Source organism: Sminthopsis crassicaudata, chromosome 2 (genome assembly GCF_048593235.1).
Source record: "Sminthopsis crassicaudata isolate SCR6 chromosome 2, ASM4859323v1, whole genome shotgun sequence".
Taxonomy (NCBI): Eukaryota; Metazoa; Chordata; class Mammalia; order Dasyuromorphia; family Dasyuridae; genus Sminthopsis; species Sminthopsis crassicaudata.
In genome coordinates this window covers 676775604-676795430 of record NC_133618.1, presented here as the reverse complement: position 1 = coordinate 676795430, position 19827 = coordinate 676775604, and the positions used below count along the sequence as shown (strand labels likewise).

The 19827-nt window shown below is 54.4% G+C and overlaps 2 protein-coding genes across 3 annotated transcripts in view; one reads left to right on the top strand and one right to left on the bottom strand.

Moving 5' to 3' along the window:
- Window positions 1–1198, bottom strand: part of PTPRE (protein tyrosine phosphatase receptor type E) — a 147562-nt gene extending 146364 nt beyond the window's left edge. For both annotated transcript variants that reach the window (XM_074297162.1, XM_074297163.1), the window contains exon 1: window positions 1061–1198. The gene's annotated coding sequence lies outside the window, so the exon portion shown is untranslated. The remainder of the gene's footprint in view (window positions 1–1060) is intronic.
- Window positions 1199–8633: 7435 nt separating this feature from the next.
- CLRN3 (clarin 3) overlaps window positions 8634–19827 on the top strand; it is a 17527-nt gene continuing 6333 nt past the window's right edge. The window contains exons 1-2 of the mRNA XM_074297161.1: window positions 8634–9041; window positions 17508–17687. Of these exons, the coding sequence (XP_074153262.1) occupies window positions 8810–9041; window positions 17508–17687 (412 nt within the window). The 5' untranslated portion in view covers window positions 8634–8809. The remainder of the gene's footprint in view (window positions 9042–17507; window positions 17688–19827) is intronic.

Here is a 19827-nt window from a genome sequence, read left to right as displayed (position 1 = left end):
ACGTTCCCGGGCCGCCTCGGACGGTTCCCCGTCCCTGGGGGTGACCCCCCTCCCGCGCCCGGAGAGCACGCCGCCCCTCCCCCGTCCGCCTGGGGGAGGGGGCCGGGCCCGGACCGGGCGGCCCGCTCCCAACTTTGGCTGCGGGATGCCAGGCGGGCGTGTGGGCGTAGGGGGAGGAAGCGTGGGCGGAGGTGTTTCTGCGGCGGGGGTGGGGGTGGGCGGGGGCTCCCAGCTGGGCCCGCGCCCCCTCTCTCTGGCCGGCCCCCTCCCGGGGCCGCGGCTCGGCGCCCGGCCGCACTTTCTTCCGAAGCTCGCCGGAGCCCGGCCGCCCACGCGCGGACTCGCCCCCCCACGCGCAGACGCGCACGTAGCTAACTAAGCCCACTCAGGTGCGAAGGAACACGCGTGGGGCGCCCACATGTAAGCGCGCGCTCACGCAGGCCGGCACCCCCGACACGCGAGCCCACGCACCCCGCGCAATACAGCCCTAAGCGCTCCCACCGCCCCCTCCCCACGGCTCCCGAGAGCGCGCGCACACACCGAACACACACGCACACTGACACACACACTGCACACACACACACGCACAGACACACTGACTGACACATACACACTGACACACACACATACTGACACATACACACACACACACGCTGACTGACACACACAGACACACACACACACTGACACACACACACAGACACAGACACACACACACACACACACACACCCCGGAGCTCACACACAGGACGGGCGCACAATGCTTAACTGTGGGGGCGCACGCAAGCCCACCCGAGCAAACGCAGCCCCCGCGCACACACGGGTGGGGGTGGGGCACAGCCGCCGCCCCCTCGGGAGGAGCGGGTGCGGGAGGTGGGCGCGGGTGCGGGTCAGGGTACGCCCCCCCCCCCCCCCCCGGCGCTGGGGGCGGTGCCCCGGGGCGGGCTCCGGGCCCGAGCATCGCTCCCCACAGTCCGTCAGTCCGTCGTCAGTCATCCCCCGGACGGCCCCGCTGGCCCCCGCCCCGCCCCCCCTCCGGCGCATCCCGGCCCCCCCTTACCTTGGGGCCCTGCGGGCGGCGGGGCAGCTCCTGGGACAGCGGAGCGCGGCCGCTGCGCATCTCCAGCCGCCGCGCCGGTGCCTCCGGCTCCCCCGGGAGGGTGGGCTCAGCCCCGGGCCGCCCGCGGCCTCCGGGAGGGCACCGGCGCAGCGACGAGCATGGACGCCCCCGGGCCGGCTGCAGCTGGCCAGCTGTGCTGGGCTCCGGCCTCCTGCCTCTGCCTCCCCGCTCCGCTCCGCTCCGTGCCTGTGAGAGAGCGAGCGAGTCGCAGGACGCAGGAAATGTGGACTGGCTCCCCCTCCCCCTCCCTCCTCCCTCCTCCCTCCTGCCTCCTGCTCTCCTCCCCTCCCCCCCGCCCTCCCCTCCTCCCCCTCCCGGAGCGGCTTGGCGGCCGGCGGGCGGGGTGGCCGGTCGGCCCGAGGAGTGGGGGCGACGCCTGGCGCCCGTCGGAGAGAAGCGCAGCGGCCCGGCTCACCTGCTGCGGCCTTCTCCTTCTCCCCCACCCCCACCTTCTCGGCTGGCCGGAGACTCACCTGGCGCCGCCTTCTCTCGGGCCGCTCTCCGAGCTTTGTCCTGCCCGGGAGCACGGCGCGAGCCCTCCCGGAGGCAGGACCGGGTGAGAGCGGCGGCCGGGGACGCCGGCCCCAGCCCTGCCCCAGAAACGCTGGGCAGCTCGCGGGGCGGCCCGTCAGTCCCGTGATCCCCAGGCCCCGAGAGAATTCGAACCCAGGCCTTTGGACCTCTGCCCTGTCGCCGGGTCAGCCTGACCGGTCCGGAGTACGGAAGGCTTTCTCCCGGAGAATGCGCTGGCGGAGGCCCTTCTGCGCCCCCCTCCCCCCCCCCCCGCCCCCCTGCATTTACTTTCTCCCTCATCCCGAGGCAGCTCCGCTGGGAGCCCGGCAGGAGCGGGAGTTGGGGCAGTCCCCGAGACCGGAACTTGGGCCGTCCCGAGCAGAGGCCGGGCGGAGAGGAGTCCTTGTGGAGGCCGGGGCTCCTTGTGGAGGCCAGGCGGAGAGGAGTCCTTGTGGAGGCCAGGCGGAGAGGAGTCCTTGTGGAGGCCGGGCGGAGAGGAGTCCTTGTGGAGGCCGGGGCTCCTTGTGGAGGCCAGGCGGAGAGGAGTCCTTGTGGAGGCTGGGAGGAGAGGAGTCCTTGTGGAGGCCGGGGATCCTTGTGGAGGCCAGGCGGAGAGGAGTCCTTGTGGAGGCGGGGAGGAGAGGAGTCCTTGTGGAGGCCGGGCGGAGAGGAGTCCTTGTGGAGGCCGGGGCTCCTTGTGGAGGCTGGGAGGAGAGGAGTCCTTGTGGAGGCCGGGGCTCCTTGTGGAGGCTGGGAGGAGAGGAGTCCTTGTGGAGGCCGGGGCTCCTTGTGGAGGCTGGGAGGAGAGGAGTCCTTGTGGAGGCCGGGCCTCCGTTCGGCCCACTTACAAGCAGCTCTAAGTGCGGTAGGACACGCCTGAGTCCATCAGAACCAGGAGGAAACATCACTCCCGTGTGAGAGACTTGGTCGCATCCTAAGAAATCTGGATCCAGGAAAGAAGAGCGGCTCAGACGGAGGGAGAGATGTGGAGGGTCCGGACTGCGGAGTGACCCTGATCTCCGGCCCAGTCAGAGGGAGGACGGGCTGTGGGACAGGCAGCAGCAGCTCTGCAGCCATCGCCCCGCCGGGGCACCGCCGGAGAAAGGGGGCTCTCCCGACTTCCCCCCCCCCTCCTCTCTCTGCAGACCCTGACGGAGGGCCTAGCGAGGGATTGCCCAAGCTTCTTAGTAAAACAGAATGAGTAAAACCATCAGCAAGAGGCCAGAAGGTGACTCCGAGAGAGAAATAAAGTTGGGAGCGGGTCCGATCTCTGCTGAAATAGGAGAGATCCTCCCACGGGGCTCAGAGCAGGGAGAGCTTTAACTAATTCCAATTTGCACAGTCAGAGGGGGGCCCACGAGGACCTGGAGGCCACTTCAACACAACATGACTGAGCTAATTATTGTAACAATAATCGATCATCAGTTTTACAGAGTATTTGCGAGGTGCCTATTACTGTGCTGGAGATGGACAAAAAAGGGAAGTGGTCCCTGGCGAGGGAGCTGGAGACCATAAGGAAATAACACGACCAGGAACCAGTAAATATGCCTTCAGGAGAGGGGTGGGGGCAGGGAAAGGGGACAAAAGTCTCCACTATTCCCCCGATTGTTCCTCGGGATAGTGGCGGACCAAGGAGGCCCGGATTCCCATCTCGCCCCGGTCATGTGGCTGCTGCTGCCCAGGGCTAAGCCACGTTACCTGGCAGACCCTCAGATGTAAACTGTAGCCTTGTACCACGACTTCCCAGTGCTCTCATAAGGCTTTCTAAAACCCTGAAGCAGCAGAGACATGTGAGGGGGATTGCTGTGGAGTCGGGGACGTTCTAGGATCAGCTCAGGTGCAGAACCTTTCAGAAGAAATTCGCCCGGTGATCCACGCTGTACCCGATCCAGACTGCCATGCGGTGGGTCAGCTCACAGAGCAGGTCCGTCACAGACGCTGGACGCACAGGAGGATGGACGCTGAGCTGCCTCTGGGAAACATCGCCGTGGCCACGTCCCATCCGCACCGAGAGTCCAGAAGGCCTGGGACCGGTGACCTGAAGGACACCGGAGAGGCTTGTGGTGGCCAAAGCAGCCTCGGTGCGAAGGGGAGTCTTTAAGGGCCTGCCGACCACCAGAGAAAGTGGGGCCACTTTCACCACGAGAGGGAAGGATGTGAGTGAGCCTTCAGAACTAGCAAAAGAGCAAGGATTCGGAGAACTCTGGGAAGAGTTCAATGACCTGATGAAGAATGAAGCGAGCAGAACCCAGAGAACCGGGGACCTACAACGTGAGAAGATACAAGGGCTCTGATCCAGGCGCATGACGATCCCCCCTCTGGAGCCCCCCACCCCCTGCCGAAGCCCACCGCCCTTCTTCTGATGCAAAGGGGATTGAGCAGAGGCGAGGATGAGTCCGACTTTGGCAGATATGCTCAAAGTATGATTTCATTTATTGCTTTAACCAAAGGAAGGCTTGCTTTTGAAAAAGTGGGGAAAGAGAAGGAAAACTAGGGATATGATGCTAAGAGAAAAAGAAAAGCAAAGAGGACCCTGGAAATGCCCTAAAATACAGAGAAGTTTAGAGGCGGACACGGACGAACGAGGATCTTCCGAAACTCACTTGTGGCATTTGCCTGTATTTAAAATCGAATGATTTATAAAGCACTTAGCACAGTACCTGGCACAAAACAGGCACTTCATAAATATATATTTATTTATTGTCTCCTCGCCCTCCCCGCCTTTTAAAATAGAAGCTGAACATGAGATTCTCCACTTTATTGGCAATACTTTGTTTTTCCTGTTCATTAAATATGAAAATGTTCTTGTTCTAGTGTGTGCCAGGTTTAAAAGAGTAAACATTAAAAATTAGTTTAAAGTGAAATGTAAAGAACAGTGGCTCGGGGGATAGAGTGCCTGACCTGGAATCGGGAAGTTCAAACCAGACACTCGCTGGATGTGTGACCCTAGAAAAGTCACTTTACCCTGTGCCTCAGTTTCCTCATCTGTAAAGTGAGTTGGAGAAGGAAATGATAAACCGTTCCAGAATCTTTGTCATGAGAAGTTGCATATGATTGAAGTGACTGAACAAGAACAGCAAAAAAGTAAAGCATGTCCTCCTGCCCAACTCCACCTGCTGCTTCCTTCCAGCCTCCACTAAAAGCCTCCCTTCTCTGGAAGCCTCCCTCATCCTCCCTTCTTTGTACAGAGTCATCATGGGCCGTCCCCCCCAGATAGAATGGGAGCTCTCTGAGGGGGAGGACTCTTTGACTTTTGTGAGTATCCACAGCGTTCAGCAAGTGCCTAGCACACAGCAAGCACTTAATAAATGCTTGTTGAGTTGACTGCGCTCAAAGTGAGCTGGCTGAGGATTTAGTGTAAGAACTTCCAGACCCTCAGTACCCGCTGCTTCTGCCACACTGTGCCTGCTGTGCCCACCATCTGGATGGCGCCCACTTTTTCCATGGATGCTCGTGCACTGGGGAGTGGCTCTCATGAACTCAGGTGGAGAATGGCTTGTAGCTACCAGTGATACCACCAGTCAGTAAATGACTGCGGAGCCCAGCGGCCAAACTTGCCAAATGGTCCTGGGAGACGGGCCCGTGCGGAGAGGAGGAACCTGGGGGGCCCTGGGGCCCAACGCCGGGCTCCCTGAGGACTCGGCCCCCTGTGTGAGCGGGAGCTGGGGCCATGGGCAGAGGGTGCTCCCTGAGCGTCCAGGAAGTCCTCAGCCCGGAGCGCTGAGGGAGCCTCGATTCCATAATAACCAGGCACTCTCCTGGGAGGAGACTGAGCTCGGGGGTGGGACTGGGCCCCAGGTGGACGGCTAAGCAGCACCACAAATGTGGGGAAATCTGGCCCAAGTACAGAGAATGAGGCCGCCATATTCCCAGGGAGCCTGGGCACAAGTCCATCCACAATGCAGGGAGCCGCAGAAAGTGAATAAAAGTAAAAGTGGCCTGGCAGATGTCCGTCCTTCCTGCGGATGTCTCTCATCCATCTATCTCTCACCTCTCTGTCTGTCATCTATCACCTAGGCAGCTATCTCCTACCTCTCGCTCATTATCGGTTATTGATCTATCATTTATCTCCCTCTCTCTATTTACACAAAGTAGGTAAAGCCAGGTTTGGGAGGGAGGGCCCGAGCCCTGGGCAGGACTAAAAGATGGCGTCTGTGCTGCAACTTCAAAGGCAAAGAGTCCTCTGAGCGGCAGCCGTGAGGGGCAGGGAGGGGCAGGCCCGGGAAAGGGCTGCACGAGGAGGTGGAGGCTTCCTCCAGGTTTTGCTCATTTTCCTCTGCATCAGTTCGGAGCAGGTTTCTCTGGCCTCTTCATGTCCATCGATACACAAGCCTGTACCACTCTTTGGCCCTTCCCCATGAATGGGAATCCACCTCGTTTCTTGTTCTTTGCTGCCAGAGAAAGGGCTGCTGCGGATGCTTGGCCCGTAAGGTGCCTTTCCTTTCTCCCATTCCCAGGATCTCTGCATCGAAGAGAGGAGCAGTTCAGAGGTATTCCTTCCACAATTCCACATTGTTTTCCAGAACGGCTGTCCTCAGTTGTTGTTGGGAACAACAGTGCACTGCATGCCTGGCTTCTCTAACACTCCTCCTTCCCTTCCTTTTCCTTCTCTTCCTCTTTCTCCTCCTCCTCTTCCTCCTCCTCTTGTTCCCCCTCTCCCTCCTCCTGAAGTGACTTGTCCAGAGTCACACGGCTAGGTGATGCAGGGGATAGAGCCAAGCCTGGAGGCAGGGACCCAAGTTCAAATCTGGCCTCGAACACTCAGCAGCTCTGAGACTCTGGGCAAGTCACTTTACCCTGGCTGCCTCAGTTTCCCCCTCTGTAAAATGAGCTGGAGAAGAACATGGCAAACCACTTCAGTGTCTCTGGCCAAACCCCAGTGGGTTCACGGAGAGTTGGACAGGACTGAGCAGCACCGCCCTGAAGAGCCAAGGCTGGGAGCTCTGGAGGGGTCACGGGCAGGTGGGCGTCGCCCGTCCCCACTTTCTTGGCCACCTCCATAACCAGGGCCGCCTTCCTCCAAAACAGCCGCACTCGGTCACTTCCTGGCTCAGGAGCCAGCCCTCAGCCCCTTTTCTGTGACTTTCCCAGCAGAGTGTCTCCCCCTTCTCCCCGGGACGTTCCCACCACCTGGCTTTTGCGTGCACTACCCACGCTCCAGAAGGGCTCCCTTCACGAAGGGGAGGAATACGGGGAGTCAGAGTAAATAAAAGTTGCACAGAAGCATAAATTCACAAGATTAAATATTTGCCTTTCACTCCGGGAAGAGCTGCTGCATCTGTGGGGGGGGGCTGAAGGGAGGGGGAGGAACCAGGACCTGGTATTCTTAGAGCTGAGACACCCGGCCCTGGAACTGGGGGTGCCCATTCAGAGTGGGCAGGGGGACCTGGGTGGGGGGACCGGCAGGGGGAGGGCTGCCCGGCCTCCAGCTCTCCCTGTGCTTCCAAGAAGCCATTTCACAGATGGATTAAAGCAGGTTGAGGGTAACGGAGGAGAATGTGATCCTTGTCCAGAGAGGGGGATTGCAGGGAGAATTCAGCTGACGCCAAGGGCCCAGGTCTCGTCCCTCCACTACGTCCCAGGCCGTTCCCCGTCAGCCCCTCGGTTGTCAGACACGCCGCGGTGCTTAAATCTCGCTGAAAGGAAGAACGAATGAACGTGCACCGATTTGGATCGAAAAGAATAAAATGAAATGTGATCGCTGAGATCTTTAATCTGTGTATTGCAAGGCTCCGTGAGGTTTGACTGGTGATGTCTTGAGATTTTTCTTTATATATTTATTATTATATTTACACTTATAAAATACGTACATGAATATAGATATTCAATAGTATAATTCCTCAGAGGTAAGAAAAAGAGCCCCTGGAAGCTTGCTGTAGACCCCTTGGAGGCCTGCGGTTTAACCCTGCAGCTTCAGCCCATTTCACAGACCGCTTTCCTCCTTTGAAAGGGAAGCTTTTTCTTCAAACGTTGCCTCCTTGGCAGCTTCCCCTTTCCCCCAGCCCAGTGTGCGTGTGCTGGGGGGAGCCCCCTCCGAGTTCCTGACAGACAGCTGAGCCGCTTGTCTCTCCCCAGGGCCTTCACCCTGTTGGTTCCCCGGATGCTCCCCTCCCCAGAGGCGCCATGGGCAGTTCTGTGCCCGCGGGACCTTCGGGTGGCCCCGGAAACGAAGGGCTTGTTTAATCCGAGGCGAGCAGGAGACGGGGCAGGAGACGGGCAGGAGCCCCGAAGCCCGAATGGGCCCGGAGAGACAGTCAGGTTAAAAAGGGGGGCTGTGTGGGAGCACAGAGAAATCTGAACGTCGCCTTTTTACCAAAACAATCTTTAATGAGAGCCGGACTGTGTATACACTGGGCCGGATGTAAACAGAGATGCTGGGGAGTCTCTTCCAAATTGCAACTGTGGAAGGCGGCTTCCAGCGCGCCTGTCCAGGTGGCTGTGGGGGCGGCCGTGTGTTTCTCTGCGCTCCCACGAATTCTGGACCGGCTCCCGGTGTTTAATGAAAGTTTCGTGACTGACCGGAGCCAGGATTGCCCGGTCTCCCCCCTCCCCCTCCCCCCCTCCGTCCAGTGCCCGGATCTAAGTCCACGTGCTGATCTTCGCCTCCTCTTTCATAAAACAAAGTGACTAAACAGAATGGCTTCTGGAGGCCTTTCCGGGCTCTGGTACGACGGCCTCGGGAACCACGACCCGGCGGGCCGCTTCCCCTTTGAGACGGCAGACGGGGTGTCCCGGGCAGGTCAGCATCCAGCTGGCGCTCCGGGAGTTTCTGAATGGTAAAGTCCTTGGAGCGACGACTTGCTGGCCAGCACAGCCCCTTCCATGCCCGGGACGCCCCCTGCCCTTCATCCTCCCTCACTGGGCTCCCAGCGTCTCCTGGCCCGCCTGGGTAGGAACGGACTTGCACCTGGCGGGGCAGTAACACATTAATCAGCACGAGGAAGTGGGAGTGGGAGCCGCCCACCCTCCCTGCGGCCTGTAGCTGTGGCAACCCCCGTGTGGGGAGCAAAGTGCAGGAAGGCCGGGCCTTTATGACTAGAGCTCCTGGCACAAAGTTCGCCGGAGCGTCCTCTCCTTAAGGGTTGGGCTTCCCAAGGTGTCCCCTAAAAACACAGGGCGCCCCGAGGAGGATCAGGAGGAAGAGGCCCTCCCTGGCGGGGAACTCGTCCGGGCAAAATGCCGACAACCCGAAAGAAGCTGCTGTTCCTCGCGGGCTTCGGGACCAGCCTGGGGTCGCTGGTGACCGTGTGCCTGGCCCTGGCCACCCCTCAGTGGGTCACCGGCAGGATCGAGTTCAGCGACAGCAACTTCTCCAACGGGAGCATCCTCCTCACCTACGGCCTGTTCCGCGGCGAGAGCGCCCAGGAGGTGACGGCGGGCCTGGCCCAGTCAGACCTGGCCTTTGAAGGTAAAGCCGGGCCGGGCGGGGGCTGAGTGAGGTGGCCATAGACGGGGATCAAAACAATTATCATTATAACCGAGGCTCTAAAGCATCCTCCCTCTCCCAGGCTTGTCAGTTAAACCCTGCAGAAAACTCACTTAAAGGGTCCGGCCAAAGCCAAGACCCAAGAGTCTCTGCTTGGGGCCCTACCGTGGTGGGCTCCATCCTTGGACAGAGGTGGTTCTGGGCCCTCTCACCTCTGACCTTTTGAATGGTCGGGAGGGGGTGGAGTGTTCGTTTATCTGTGAGATGTCCAAAAATGGAACCATCCACAGTTGCCGAGATCCCTGCTCTCCTTGTTTAAAGTGGGAAGGTTGGAAACTAGGCCTGGAGGAGACAAGTCCAAGAAAGCGCAGTTGGCAGTAATGGAGTGAACTTTACCCAGATACGGGGTCAGTGACCCATTCCTCAAGTATGTGCGACTTCCCCTGGCCAGGAAGTCCGAACGTCCGGTCCCAGGGCAGGATCAGGGCCGGGGCCTGACTCTGGGCCGTAGGTTTGGAGAAGCGTCAGAACTCTGTAAACAGCAGGTGCCGTCTGGAGTTTGCGTTTCTGCTTTAAACTGCCTCCCCCTGGGTCGGGCCATCTCCCCGCAGAGCATCTCCCCCAAATCAAAGCTCGGGGACTACCAGGGGGCTACTGGCTCCGAAGCGGATGTTTCCAAGGCAGGAGAGCCACAGGCTTCTCAGGAACCAATCCTTGCAATACCAGAGTACTTCCTCGTTCCTGTGACACTAGGCTGGTCCGACATCTGGTCCTGAATTTCATAGATTTGGGTTTCTTTGGGGGCTTGAGGCTCCAGGGAAATTCTGCCCATGGCAGGGAGCACGGGGGCGGGGTGGCCACCCAGCTGAGAGGGGAAGGGGCTGCCTCGAGAGGGAGGGAGGGAGGGAGCTCTCCATCTCCGGAGAGGTTCCAGCCTGCGATCTTAGAGAAGTGGGCTCGCCTCTGGCCTCTGTCTGTGAGCCTGAGCAATGTGCCCAGCTGTATATGGGCACGTCATCCCCCCTTTAGAAAGAAGGTAAAGCTATCGCTGCCTTTCTTTGTGCCCCCACTGCTTGGCACAGGACCTGGCATCCAGGAAGCCTTCAATGGACGCTCGTTGAGTTTGCCTCAGTGGCCGTGGGCGGGTCTCCGGGGCCATGTTGTTTCTAGCACCAGGACCTGCTGCCCGGCTGCCCTCGTCTCTCCAGCCACTGCAGCGTCAGGGGCTCCCGAAGCCCTGGGCTCCAGGGATGCTCCTCTTAAATCTCAGGATGCTTTTAAGAAACAATAAAGCACGAGCTCTCCACAAGAGTCTCCCACACTGACAGTGCCTAAAGAATCAAAACACCACAAGGCCCGAGCTCCGTTGGCTTAAGGTAAATCGTTCCAGGGGAAGCCAGCATTTATCAGACGTAATCTGGAAAAGTGAGGGTTCTCCCTTGGTTTTCTAGCTCTGATCGAACCACAGTGACAGAGCTTGAAGGGACCTTGGAGCCCAACGCCTCCTCCCCTTGCCCAGAATCCAGCCGAGGAAACAGACCCAGAGAGATGGTTCCCAAGGAAAGTCAAGCCGAATTCACCCCCAGAGCTTTCGGACTCCAGCGCTCTTCTGAGTCACCTTCTCTTTCAAGTGGAGTTATTTCAAAACCCTAATTGATGCTGGAATCAATTAGAAAGACCAGGATGTGGTCTCAAAAACCATAGATTTGTACGAAAATGTAACTAAGAAACAAATCTGGTCCTGGCAAAAGGAAGAAAATATCCACCCTTCACTTTGTGCTTGGGTGCAATTGTTGGGGATGGAATACTGTAGAAATTGCCAGAGACTACATCTTATCCTGTCTCTAGAGCTCAGTTTCTTCATCTGTCAAATGGGGAGATTGGCTCACTGATCTTCCCTCTCCCACCACTCAGATTCATTGTTTGCTGAGCTGCTGTTCTTTCTCTTCCATTCCATTCCCAAGGATGGGAAGGGGAGATAGAGAGACTGAGAAATGAAGATGAAGGAAAAACAAATGATAGGGATAAAACATTCAAAAAGAAAAAAAAAAGAAATGCTGGTAAAATCCAGTTTTTGCTGCTCTGAGTAATTCATCTCTCTTCATTTTTCTTACCTCTAAAATGGGGGAGATAATCCACCTTCTCCTGGGTTGTGGGGAGCACAGAGTGCCTTTTAAGTCTTAGTGTCAGTTATTTTCATCATCATTTGTGACAACAGCAAAAAAGAGCACCAGTTTCCCCCTTCATTTCAAGTTCCCCTTGTCGATCTCTGGCAGCCTGAATTGAATCTGCTGTTTGCTGAAAAAGAAGGATCCCTGCAGAATTCTGCCAGTGAGTTTGGTCCTGGAGAGGCTGCTGGGTATAGAACCAAGTGTCAGAAAGAAATGGTTCCAGTTATGATCATAAAATCCTCAAACAATCCAATCAATTAACTTAATGAAGCCATTAGATAGATGAAAATCAATTCATCACACCCTTTGGAGTCAGTTCTCAGGTAGTTCCACAAAACCCCCAGAAGTAACTCATGTGAATCACTTTTCACACTTAAAAGTGCTGTATAGAAGCATGCTATTTCACTGCTAATATCATTGTTGCAATGACCAATATTTCACCCAGCAGGTTAGTGTAGACACAGCCCCAAACTTGAGCCATCTAGATAAAAAGTCTGATCACCTATTTTTAAGTGTCCCCCAGATGTTTATGCCTGTGCTTTCCCAGACAGCTAAATATTTAGCAACATTCTGGTGACTGAATGCTTCCACTTCTGCCAAGAGAAAGTAACTGGGGGGAATTTGGAGCTTTTTTTCCTTTGAAAAACATTCAGCCAGTTAAGGAATTTGTAATGAGTCATCATAATTTACTCTTCCATTCAAAGAATATTGTTTGAACACCGACTGTACATATCGGGGATTTTGGTTTTGTTTTTGTTGATTGCCCTGTACTCTTTTTTCAATTTTATTATAGCTTTTTATTTACAAAACATATGCTTGGGTAATTTTTCAACACTCGCCCTTGCAAAACTTTCTGTTCCAACTTTTCTCCTCCTTCCCTCCTCCCCTAAATGGCAGGTAGTTCAATACATGTTAAATACATATTACAGGGATTTCTTGGAAGTGTAGACCCAAATTTGAGAGCTCCATCAGAGAGAGCATCTTTTTTCCCCTCGATGATTAAGAGTACCGCTTCCCAGATGCCCCATGGCCATGTACTAGTGATGCTGCGCTTAGAGCACAAACTCTTACCCATCTCACCTGGAAAGGCTTTAGATACGGGCTGGGGATGGTCCACGTCTATTTTCAAGGACTAGTTAGAGATGCTCATCCCCCAAAGACTGGCAGCCAGCTTTTTTTGCTTGGTCACCTACTAATGGAGGGGATTGTGTGTGTGGAAAGGATCAAAGGTGTAGCTGAAAAAGTCAACAAGCACTTATTAAGTACCTACTACATGCCAGGTACTGTGCTGAGCAAATAAAGGGAAAAGGCAGTCTCTGCCCTCCAGGAACTCCCACTACAAAGGGGGAGACCACAAGCAAACAATTACGCACAGACATAACAGATACAGGGAAAGCTGGAAATAAATGGGCAGAGGGAGCACCAGCAGGAAGAAGGATCAGGAGAGGCTTTTTGTAGAAGGTGAAACTTTGGAGGAGATGAAGTCAAGAAGCCAGGAAGCAGAGGTGAGGAGGGAGAGGATTCCAGACTATCAGAGTGGGGAGAGGAAGGATCTTGTTGAGGAATATCTAGGAGGAGCATCTGCCACTAGATATAATGTGCAAGGGGCAGCTAGGGGGCGCAGTGGATAGAGCACCAGCCTTGAATTCAGGAGGACCCGAGTTCAAGTCTAGTCTCAGATACTTAACACTTCCTGGCTGTGTGACCCTGGGCAAGTCACTTAACCACAGCCTCCAAAAAAAAAAAAAAAAAAAAAAAGATATAATGTGCAATATGTTTTGTATATAAAAAGCTATAATCAAAATGTTAAGAAATACTATTATTACTATTAATTATGATTTTAATCATTTGGCCATCCTCAAAGGGAAGATCTAATCTCTAGTATTCTTATGAAGATTTTTAAAGCATCTATCAATTAGTATTTATTAAGATAATGTATATGAAAATGGTTTGTAAAACATAAAGCACTAAAAGTTAAAAAAAAAAAAGATATAACGTGCAAGAGGACCGCGAAGGTTGGATGGAACCATGTTGTGATGGGCTTTGAACCTCAAACCAAGGATTTTGTATTTAATGTTGGAGATGAGGGGGAGTCCCGTTCCCCAGGAGCGTGTGCCGGGGGGAGCTGGTCACACCAGCGCTTTATCTCTGACAGCCGAGCGGAGGATGACGGGAGGGGAGAGAATCTTGGGACAAAGAAACCAACGGGCAACTATTGCTCAGTCTCGGTGGGCGAAGGAGCCCTCAGCAAGGGGACTGCAGAGAGTCAAGGAGAGCAGACGGGAAACGTGGGGAGGCAAAATGATCACACCTGGACAAGACTGGAGACCAGTTGCTTAAGGGAGGGGTCAAAGATGGCCCCCGGGAGAGCGCGTGGCTGTCTGGGAGGATGGCCGTGTCCTCCATGGTAGTAGGGACATTGGGAGGATGGAAGAGCCGAGGGGAGGGGAAAGGTTCCATGAAGAGCCTGTGGACTTTGAGGTGTCATCCAGGGGAGCTCGACATCCAGTCCAAGATGAGCCAGAAGCACTTGGTGAAGCAAATCCGGCTCCGGGCTGGACGCAGAAGTCCGGGATTCATCTGTGGGGAGCTGACCGCACGGTGGCCAGGCACCTCAGAGAACAGCTGTGATTAGGGTGTAAGACCTAGCTGAAAATGGGTCACTGAGAAGGCCAGGAAGAGAGCCCTGAGAGACCAGCGGGGAGGAGAGAGTATCCCAGAGAGAGCGCGGTCCCGGGGTCCCAAGCTGCTGGGGGCCCAGCAGGATCAGGACTGAGGAAGGGCCAGGAGAGTACTTAAGCCAGTATCAGTCACTTCGGAGAGGCCGGAAGCCAGCTTGCAGAGGGTTTAGAATGAATAAGGAGAGACTGAGGCACCCAGGGGAGAGGAAGAGAGAGGACAGCGTTTGCAGGGGAGGACGGATCGAGTGAGGATTTTTTAAAGTTGGTGGGGACATGGGGATGTCTGTGGGAATGGGAAACAGAGATGGACAATTTTTTTTATATTTATTTTTTATTTTATTTTATAATTATAACATTTTTTTGACAGTACATATGCACGGGTAATTTTTTACAACATTATCCCTTGCACTTACTTCTGTTCAGATTTTTTCCCTTCCTCCCCCAACCCCCTCCCCCAGATGGCAAGCAGTCTTATATATGTTAAATATATTACAGTATATTCTAGATACAATATATGTGTGTAGAACCGACTTTCTTGTTGCACAGGAAGAATTGGATTCAGAAGGTAAAAATAACAGTTTACATTCATTTCCCAGTGTTCCTTTTCTGGATGTAGCTGGTTCTGTCCATCATTAATCAATTGGAATTGCATTAGCTCTTCTCTATGTTGAAGAAATCCACTTCCATCAGCATACATCCTCGTACAGTATCATTGTTGAAGTGTATAATGATCTTCTGGTTCTGCTCGTTTCACTTAGCATCAGTTGATGTAAGTCTCTCCAAGCCTCTCTGTATTTCTCCTGTTGGCCATTTCTTATAGAACAGTAATATTCCATAACATTCATATACCATAGTTTACCCAACCATTCTCCAATTGATGGACATCCATTCATCTTCCAGCTTCTAGCCACTATGAAAAGGGCTGCCACAAACATTTTGGCACATCCAGGACCCTTTCCCTTCTTTAGTATTTCCTTGGGATATAAGCCCAGTAGTAGTATGGCTGGGTCAAAGGGTATGCACATTTTGATAACTTTTTGGGCATAATTCCAGATTGCTCTCCAGAATGGTTGGATTCTTTCACAACTCCACCAACAATGCATCAGTGTCCCAGTTTTCCCACATCCCCTCTAACATTCATCATTATTTGTTCCTGTCATCTTAGCCAATCTGACAGGTGTGTAATGATATCTCAGAGTTGTCTTAATTTGCATTTCTGAGATGGACAATTAATGAGAGGATGGGGCTGGCGGAGGAGGCAGTCTGTTCTAGAAGCATGACAGAATGGCACTGAGGGGCTGGCTTTAGGAAAAGGAAAAGGACCCTTCCTCACCTGAGATTAAGAAGGACGCAAGATCGGAAGGGATGAGGAGGAAGGGAAAGAGGGAGCTTGCAACAAATGGCCTCATTTGGGGGGGTTCAGTGGAAGGGAAGTTCTTAGGTGAGAGGGGCAGGGGAGGAGAAGCCAGGAGAGGTTTGAGGATGAAGGAGTTTGGAAAAGCAGCTGCAGTGAGCGGGGTCACAGCGGACTAGGGGAATGCTTGTGGGTGACCCAGCAAGGTCAAGTGTGTGACCATCTCTGTGTGGCTGAGGGGGAGGGGAGGAATAAGCCATGGAAACTGGGGCCCAGAGGGAAAGGGGCTTCCTCAATGTCACGCAGAACGGATTTGAACTGAAGCCTCTGGCCCCCGGTCTCACGGGCGCCCCTCTGCTGGGAAACTGTCGACAGGATTTCTGTTCGGGTACAAGGTGGGCATCACCTGGCCCGCAAGTCAGCTCCTGTTTACCTTACGCCAGGCGGCTAATTGGACGGAGCTTTTGGATGCCGTTCGATTGTATTTGACGTGTATCGAGTGCCTAGGAAGTGTAAGGTTTTGTACTGGGCACCGAATCATTTAGTTTAAAGTCACTTAAATGCAGCTTTTCTGTACGTGAGACATGGAGAACAACTATCACCCCACCACAACGACTAGTGACACTCCTTCCTCCTCCTCCCCATTGTCACTCCTACTCCTACTATCACTATTAGTGCTGCTATCACTCCTCCTCCTCTTCTTCCTCTTGCTCCTTTTCCTCCTCCTCCTCCCTACTCCTACTCCTACTCCTACTATCACTATTACCACTATTACTACTACTACTACTACTACTACTACTACTACTACTACTACTACTACTACTACTACTACTACTACAATTACTGCTATTACTTCTCTTCCTCCTCCTCCTCCTCCTGCTGTCACTCCCACTACTACTACTTCTAGCGTTTATATGCCCCGGTAGGTAGCATTTACAGGACACTAGCATTTGGATGGCACCGTGCTAACAAATGTCGTCCTGAGGCAGCCCCCTCCCAGCCAACGCTGCACAGAGGCACAGAGACCCTCCAGGCCCTCGGTTTTGCAGGGAATCTGGGGTTCCCAGGCCCAGGGTCCCTCCGCCAGGGTTCCGACTCAAGCTCCCCGATTCCCCTCCGCTCACTCCCCACGACACCGTGGTAGTTTCTCTGTTCTGAGAGATGGGGAGGGGGTAGGGCCTGAGGTTGAAGACATAAAACGGGAGTACCTGGCCACGTGTCCCTCACTTTGCAAGCTCTGGGGCTCGGTCAGCGTGTCACCCACTGAGTAGAGGAGGTGAAGTTCAAAGCGGCGCTTTTCCCATGGTCCCCAGAGCGCTTTGGCCACAGACCTCTCGCTGCCCTGGAGCTTTTGAGGGGACAGCAGGTGGGGGGAGCGCAAGGCTTATAATTTACCCAGTAGCACTTCCCTGTGGACGGGAAGCCAATGACCGCAGCAGGGCAGCTTCTCTCTTCATCCTTTTCCCTTTAAAGACTTTGGGGGCATCGACAGACTTCGGGCCAGGAAGCTTCCGGCCCTTTCCGGGGGCTGCGTTTCAGGTTAGGGGCCTTCTTTTTTACACCTTAGGTCCAGAAATCTGGGGTCTTTTCAAGCGACAGGCCCTCGTCCAGCGGGCGCTTCCTTTACCAGTAACTTGGCTGAGGGGGTTGGTTTCCAACAAGCTTTAGAATGCGCGAGGACGTTCAATCCCTGTTTTCCAGTGGCAGACACTGTGGCTCAGGGCCCGTTGTCACACAGAGGCGGAAAAGGGATAACAAAGGCACCTGCTCTCAGGGTAACAAAGCAGCTAGCCCGAGCCTGGCACATAGTAGGGCCATCTCACTCCCCTCCCTCCGGTTCTCTCTGTCTGTGTCTCCTTCCACGGGATCATGAGCTTTTTGGGGAGAGAACGTGCGCAGGAAGTAGCACGGGACACCCGGGCACGCGCCCCCAGCACGGCTGCTGTCGGCCCGGAGAATCTCCGGCTCAGGGATGCTCTCTACGGCCCTGTGGTGGGTCTAAGGGCTTTTGTAGAGGATTTCCTTCTGGGCAAAACGCAGATCTTCAGGTAACTTGGGGCAACTCGCTTCTTCCGGGTCTCCATTTCTCTTCAGTAAAGTGAGGGGGTCATGAATGACCCTAAAGCTTCACTGGGGAAAATCCCAAGCATCCGATCAGCCAGCGATGCTCGGGTCTGAGGCTGGCACCAGGAGCCCCCACCCTTCCCCTGTCTGAATGTGTGTGCGCCCTTGTGTTTTCCAGTTTTAACGACCCTGTCCGACTCCTCTCCGAAAAGCCTCCACTCGGCGGTCATCGCCCTTCTGTTCCTCAGTTTGTTCACGTCCCTGCTGAGCGCTGGCTTAACGCTTTTCAACAGCATCAGCGACCCCTACCAGACGTGGCTGGGCCCCACCAGCATCTTCACTTGGAACGGACTCAACAGTAAGTGAAGAAATGGAGCTCCACACAAGGAGCCCGCGCCTCTTCTGTCTCTGAGCTTTTTGTTTTGTTTAGGAATGTCCGACCATTTCCCTGTCTCTCTGGGTGTGTCTCTGTCTCTGGATGCGTCTCTCTCCATCTCTCTATCTCTCTCTCTGTCTCTCTATGACAATAATCAGGTTCAGGGTCCCAACAATGGAGAAACAGACATAATTTGACAGGAAAGGGTGCGCACATTTTGGAATCGGGGGAGAAGAACACTGGTCAGGTCCCCACCTCCCAAGCTCCTTGCAAGGACTGAATGAGATGAGGAAGGAGCCAAGAGTTCTGCTCCGTGCAAGGCCCAGCTAAGCACTTATATCCCCTCTGACCCTCCCTTTTACAATTAAGGAAACTGAGGCAAGCGGAGGTTAAGATTGCCCAGAGACTCCTAGTCCGTGTCTGAGGCTGGGTCGGGAGTCAGGTTTTCCTGGCTCCAGGCTCTGTGCACTGGGATGTCCCCTCGCTGCCCATAACAGAATACGTGCAGATGACCTGAAGCACAATGGAAATGCAAATTAAACAATTATATAATTTATCATCATCCATTCTCACCACAGAACTTGCTTTCTCAGCCCTCGGTCAGTGTTAAGTTCAAGGTCATCTTTCAGCAAGTCTTCCTTTGGGCACCCTGCCCGGGCAAATGCCCGCGGAGAGCCTGGCCTTGTTCTTGGACCAGTCACCGAACCGGGAGCAGGGCGGGCCTGGGGCCTGCTTTCCACACCTGTGAGTTCAAAGCAAAGCCTCGCTTCAAAAAGCTCTTTTCAACCTTTGTGTGATTCAGCCTTTGCACCAAGTTTCATAGAGGCATAATGATGGATAATTGAGGTTGGGTTCCTTTTAATGAGGGTCACAAGAAAGGGTTTCTGTAAAGGGCAAAGGAGAGCTCGACTGTGACATCAGAGGGAGCGTCGGCCGTACGGCGAGGAGTCAGCGATTTGGAGCAGGCTCCAGCCGCGTCAGGAAACCCCAGGATCTGGGTCCGAAGCGACTCCGAGGCTGCCTGTCCAGTGACCAGGAAGGGCCCGGGGCCTCCTCGTGGGAGGAAACGTTTGAGGGCAGGCTCTGGAGCCAGCACCCTTTGGGGGGGGGTTGCGGGGTGGTACTAGAGTAGACACTACCTCGGTAGACTGAGGAAGCCTGCGCATCATTACAACCTGGGGCTTTGCCCGGAGATCAGGGCTCGATACCCAGCGCAGAGAGACCCAGCCGGGACGCGTGAGAGGCAGGCCTTCCCTACTGTCCATCCCAACGCACCACTGACATTGGAGAGGAGAGTCGGGGGAAGCTTTGGGAACAAGAAAAGTTCTTTAAGAAATAGATTCAAAGATGCCCCAAAGGAGCGACATTCCTGCGCTCCATTGTTCATAAAGAAAAGGTCTCGTTTCCTCCCTCTGGTAGTTAGGGCCACATTAGGTGCTCCAGTGTGGAAAGTTCAAAGGACCCGAGTGCAAATCCTGCTCTAGACACTTACAAGATGGGGCGAATCGACCACCCCCTCTCAATCTTGTTTTTCTCATCTGTAAAATGGGATGATAATAGCAGCTGACTCGTTGTGAAAATCCATCCAGATAAACCAAATGAATTCAGAGAAACAAAAACCCTCGGTGGAGGAAAAGTGGGAACGAAGGGGATATTTCAGCACTAGATGGGATTATGCTATAAACTGGTGTCATTAGGACGGTTGGACGCTAGTAAAATTTTAATGAATGAGTAAGAGCTGAATAAGCATTTGTGAAGAAACGACTGGGGACAGACTCTCCGTACTTAGCCAAGACTTCCGGGGTTGCTGGAAAGAAGTTTGGCAGGAACGAGTTTTAGAGCAACACCTAACTTCACTTAGCCCAGGGACTTTTGGGGAATTCTGGAGACCATGTCACTGAAGCATGGAAATATGGGGAAAATGGCAGGATTTCTCTTTCATGGCTTTGGGGAAAAGGGAGATTCTTGGCCAGATGGGGTAGAGTTGATCGATCATAAAAGATAACCTGGAACACCAGCCCTGAAGTCAGGAGGACCCGAGTTCAAATCTGGTCTCAGACACTGAACACTTCCTGCCTGTGTGACCCTGGGCAAGTCAATTGCCTCAGCAAAAAAAAAAAAA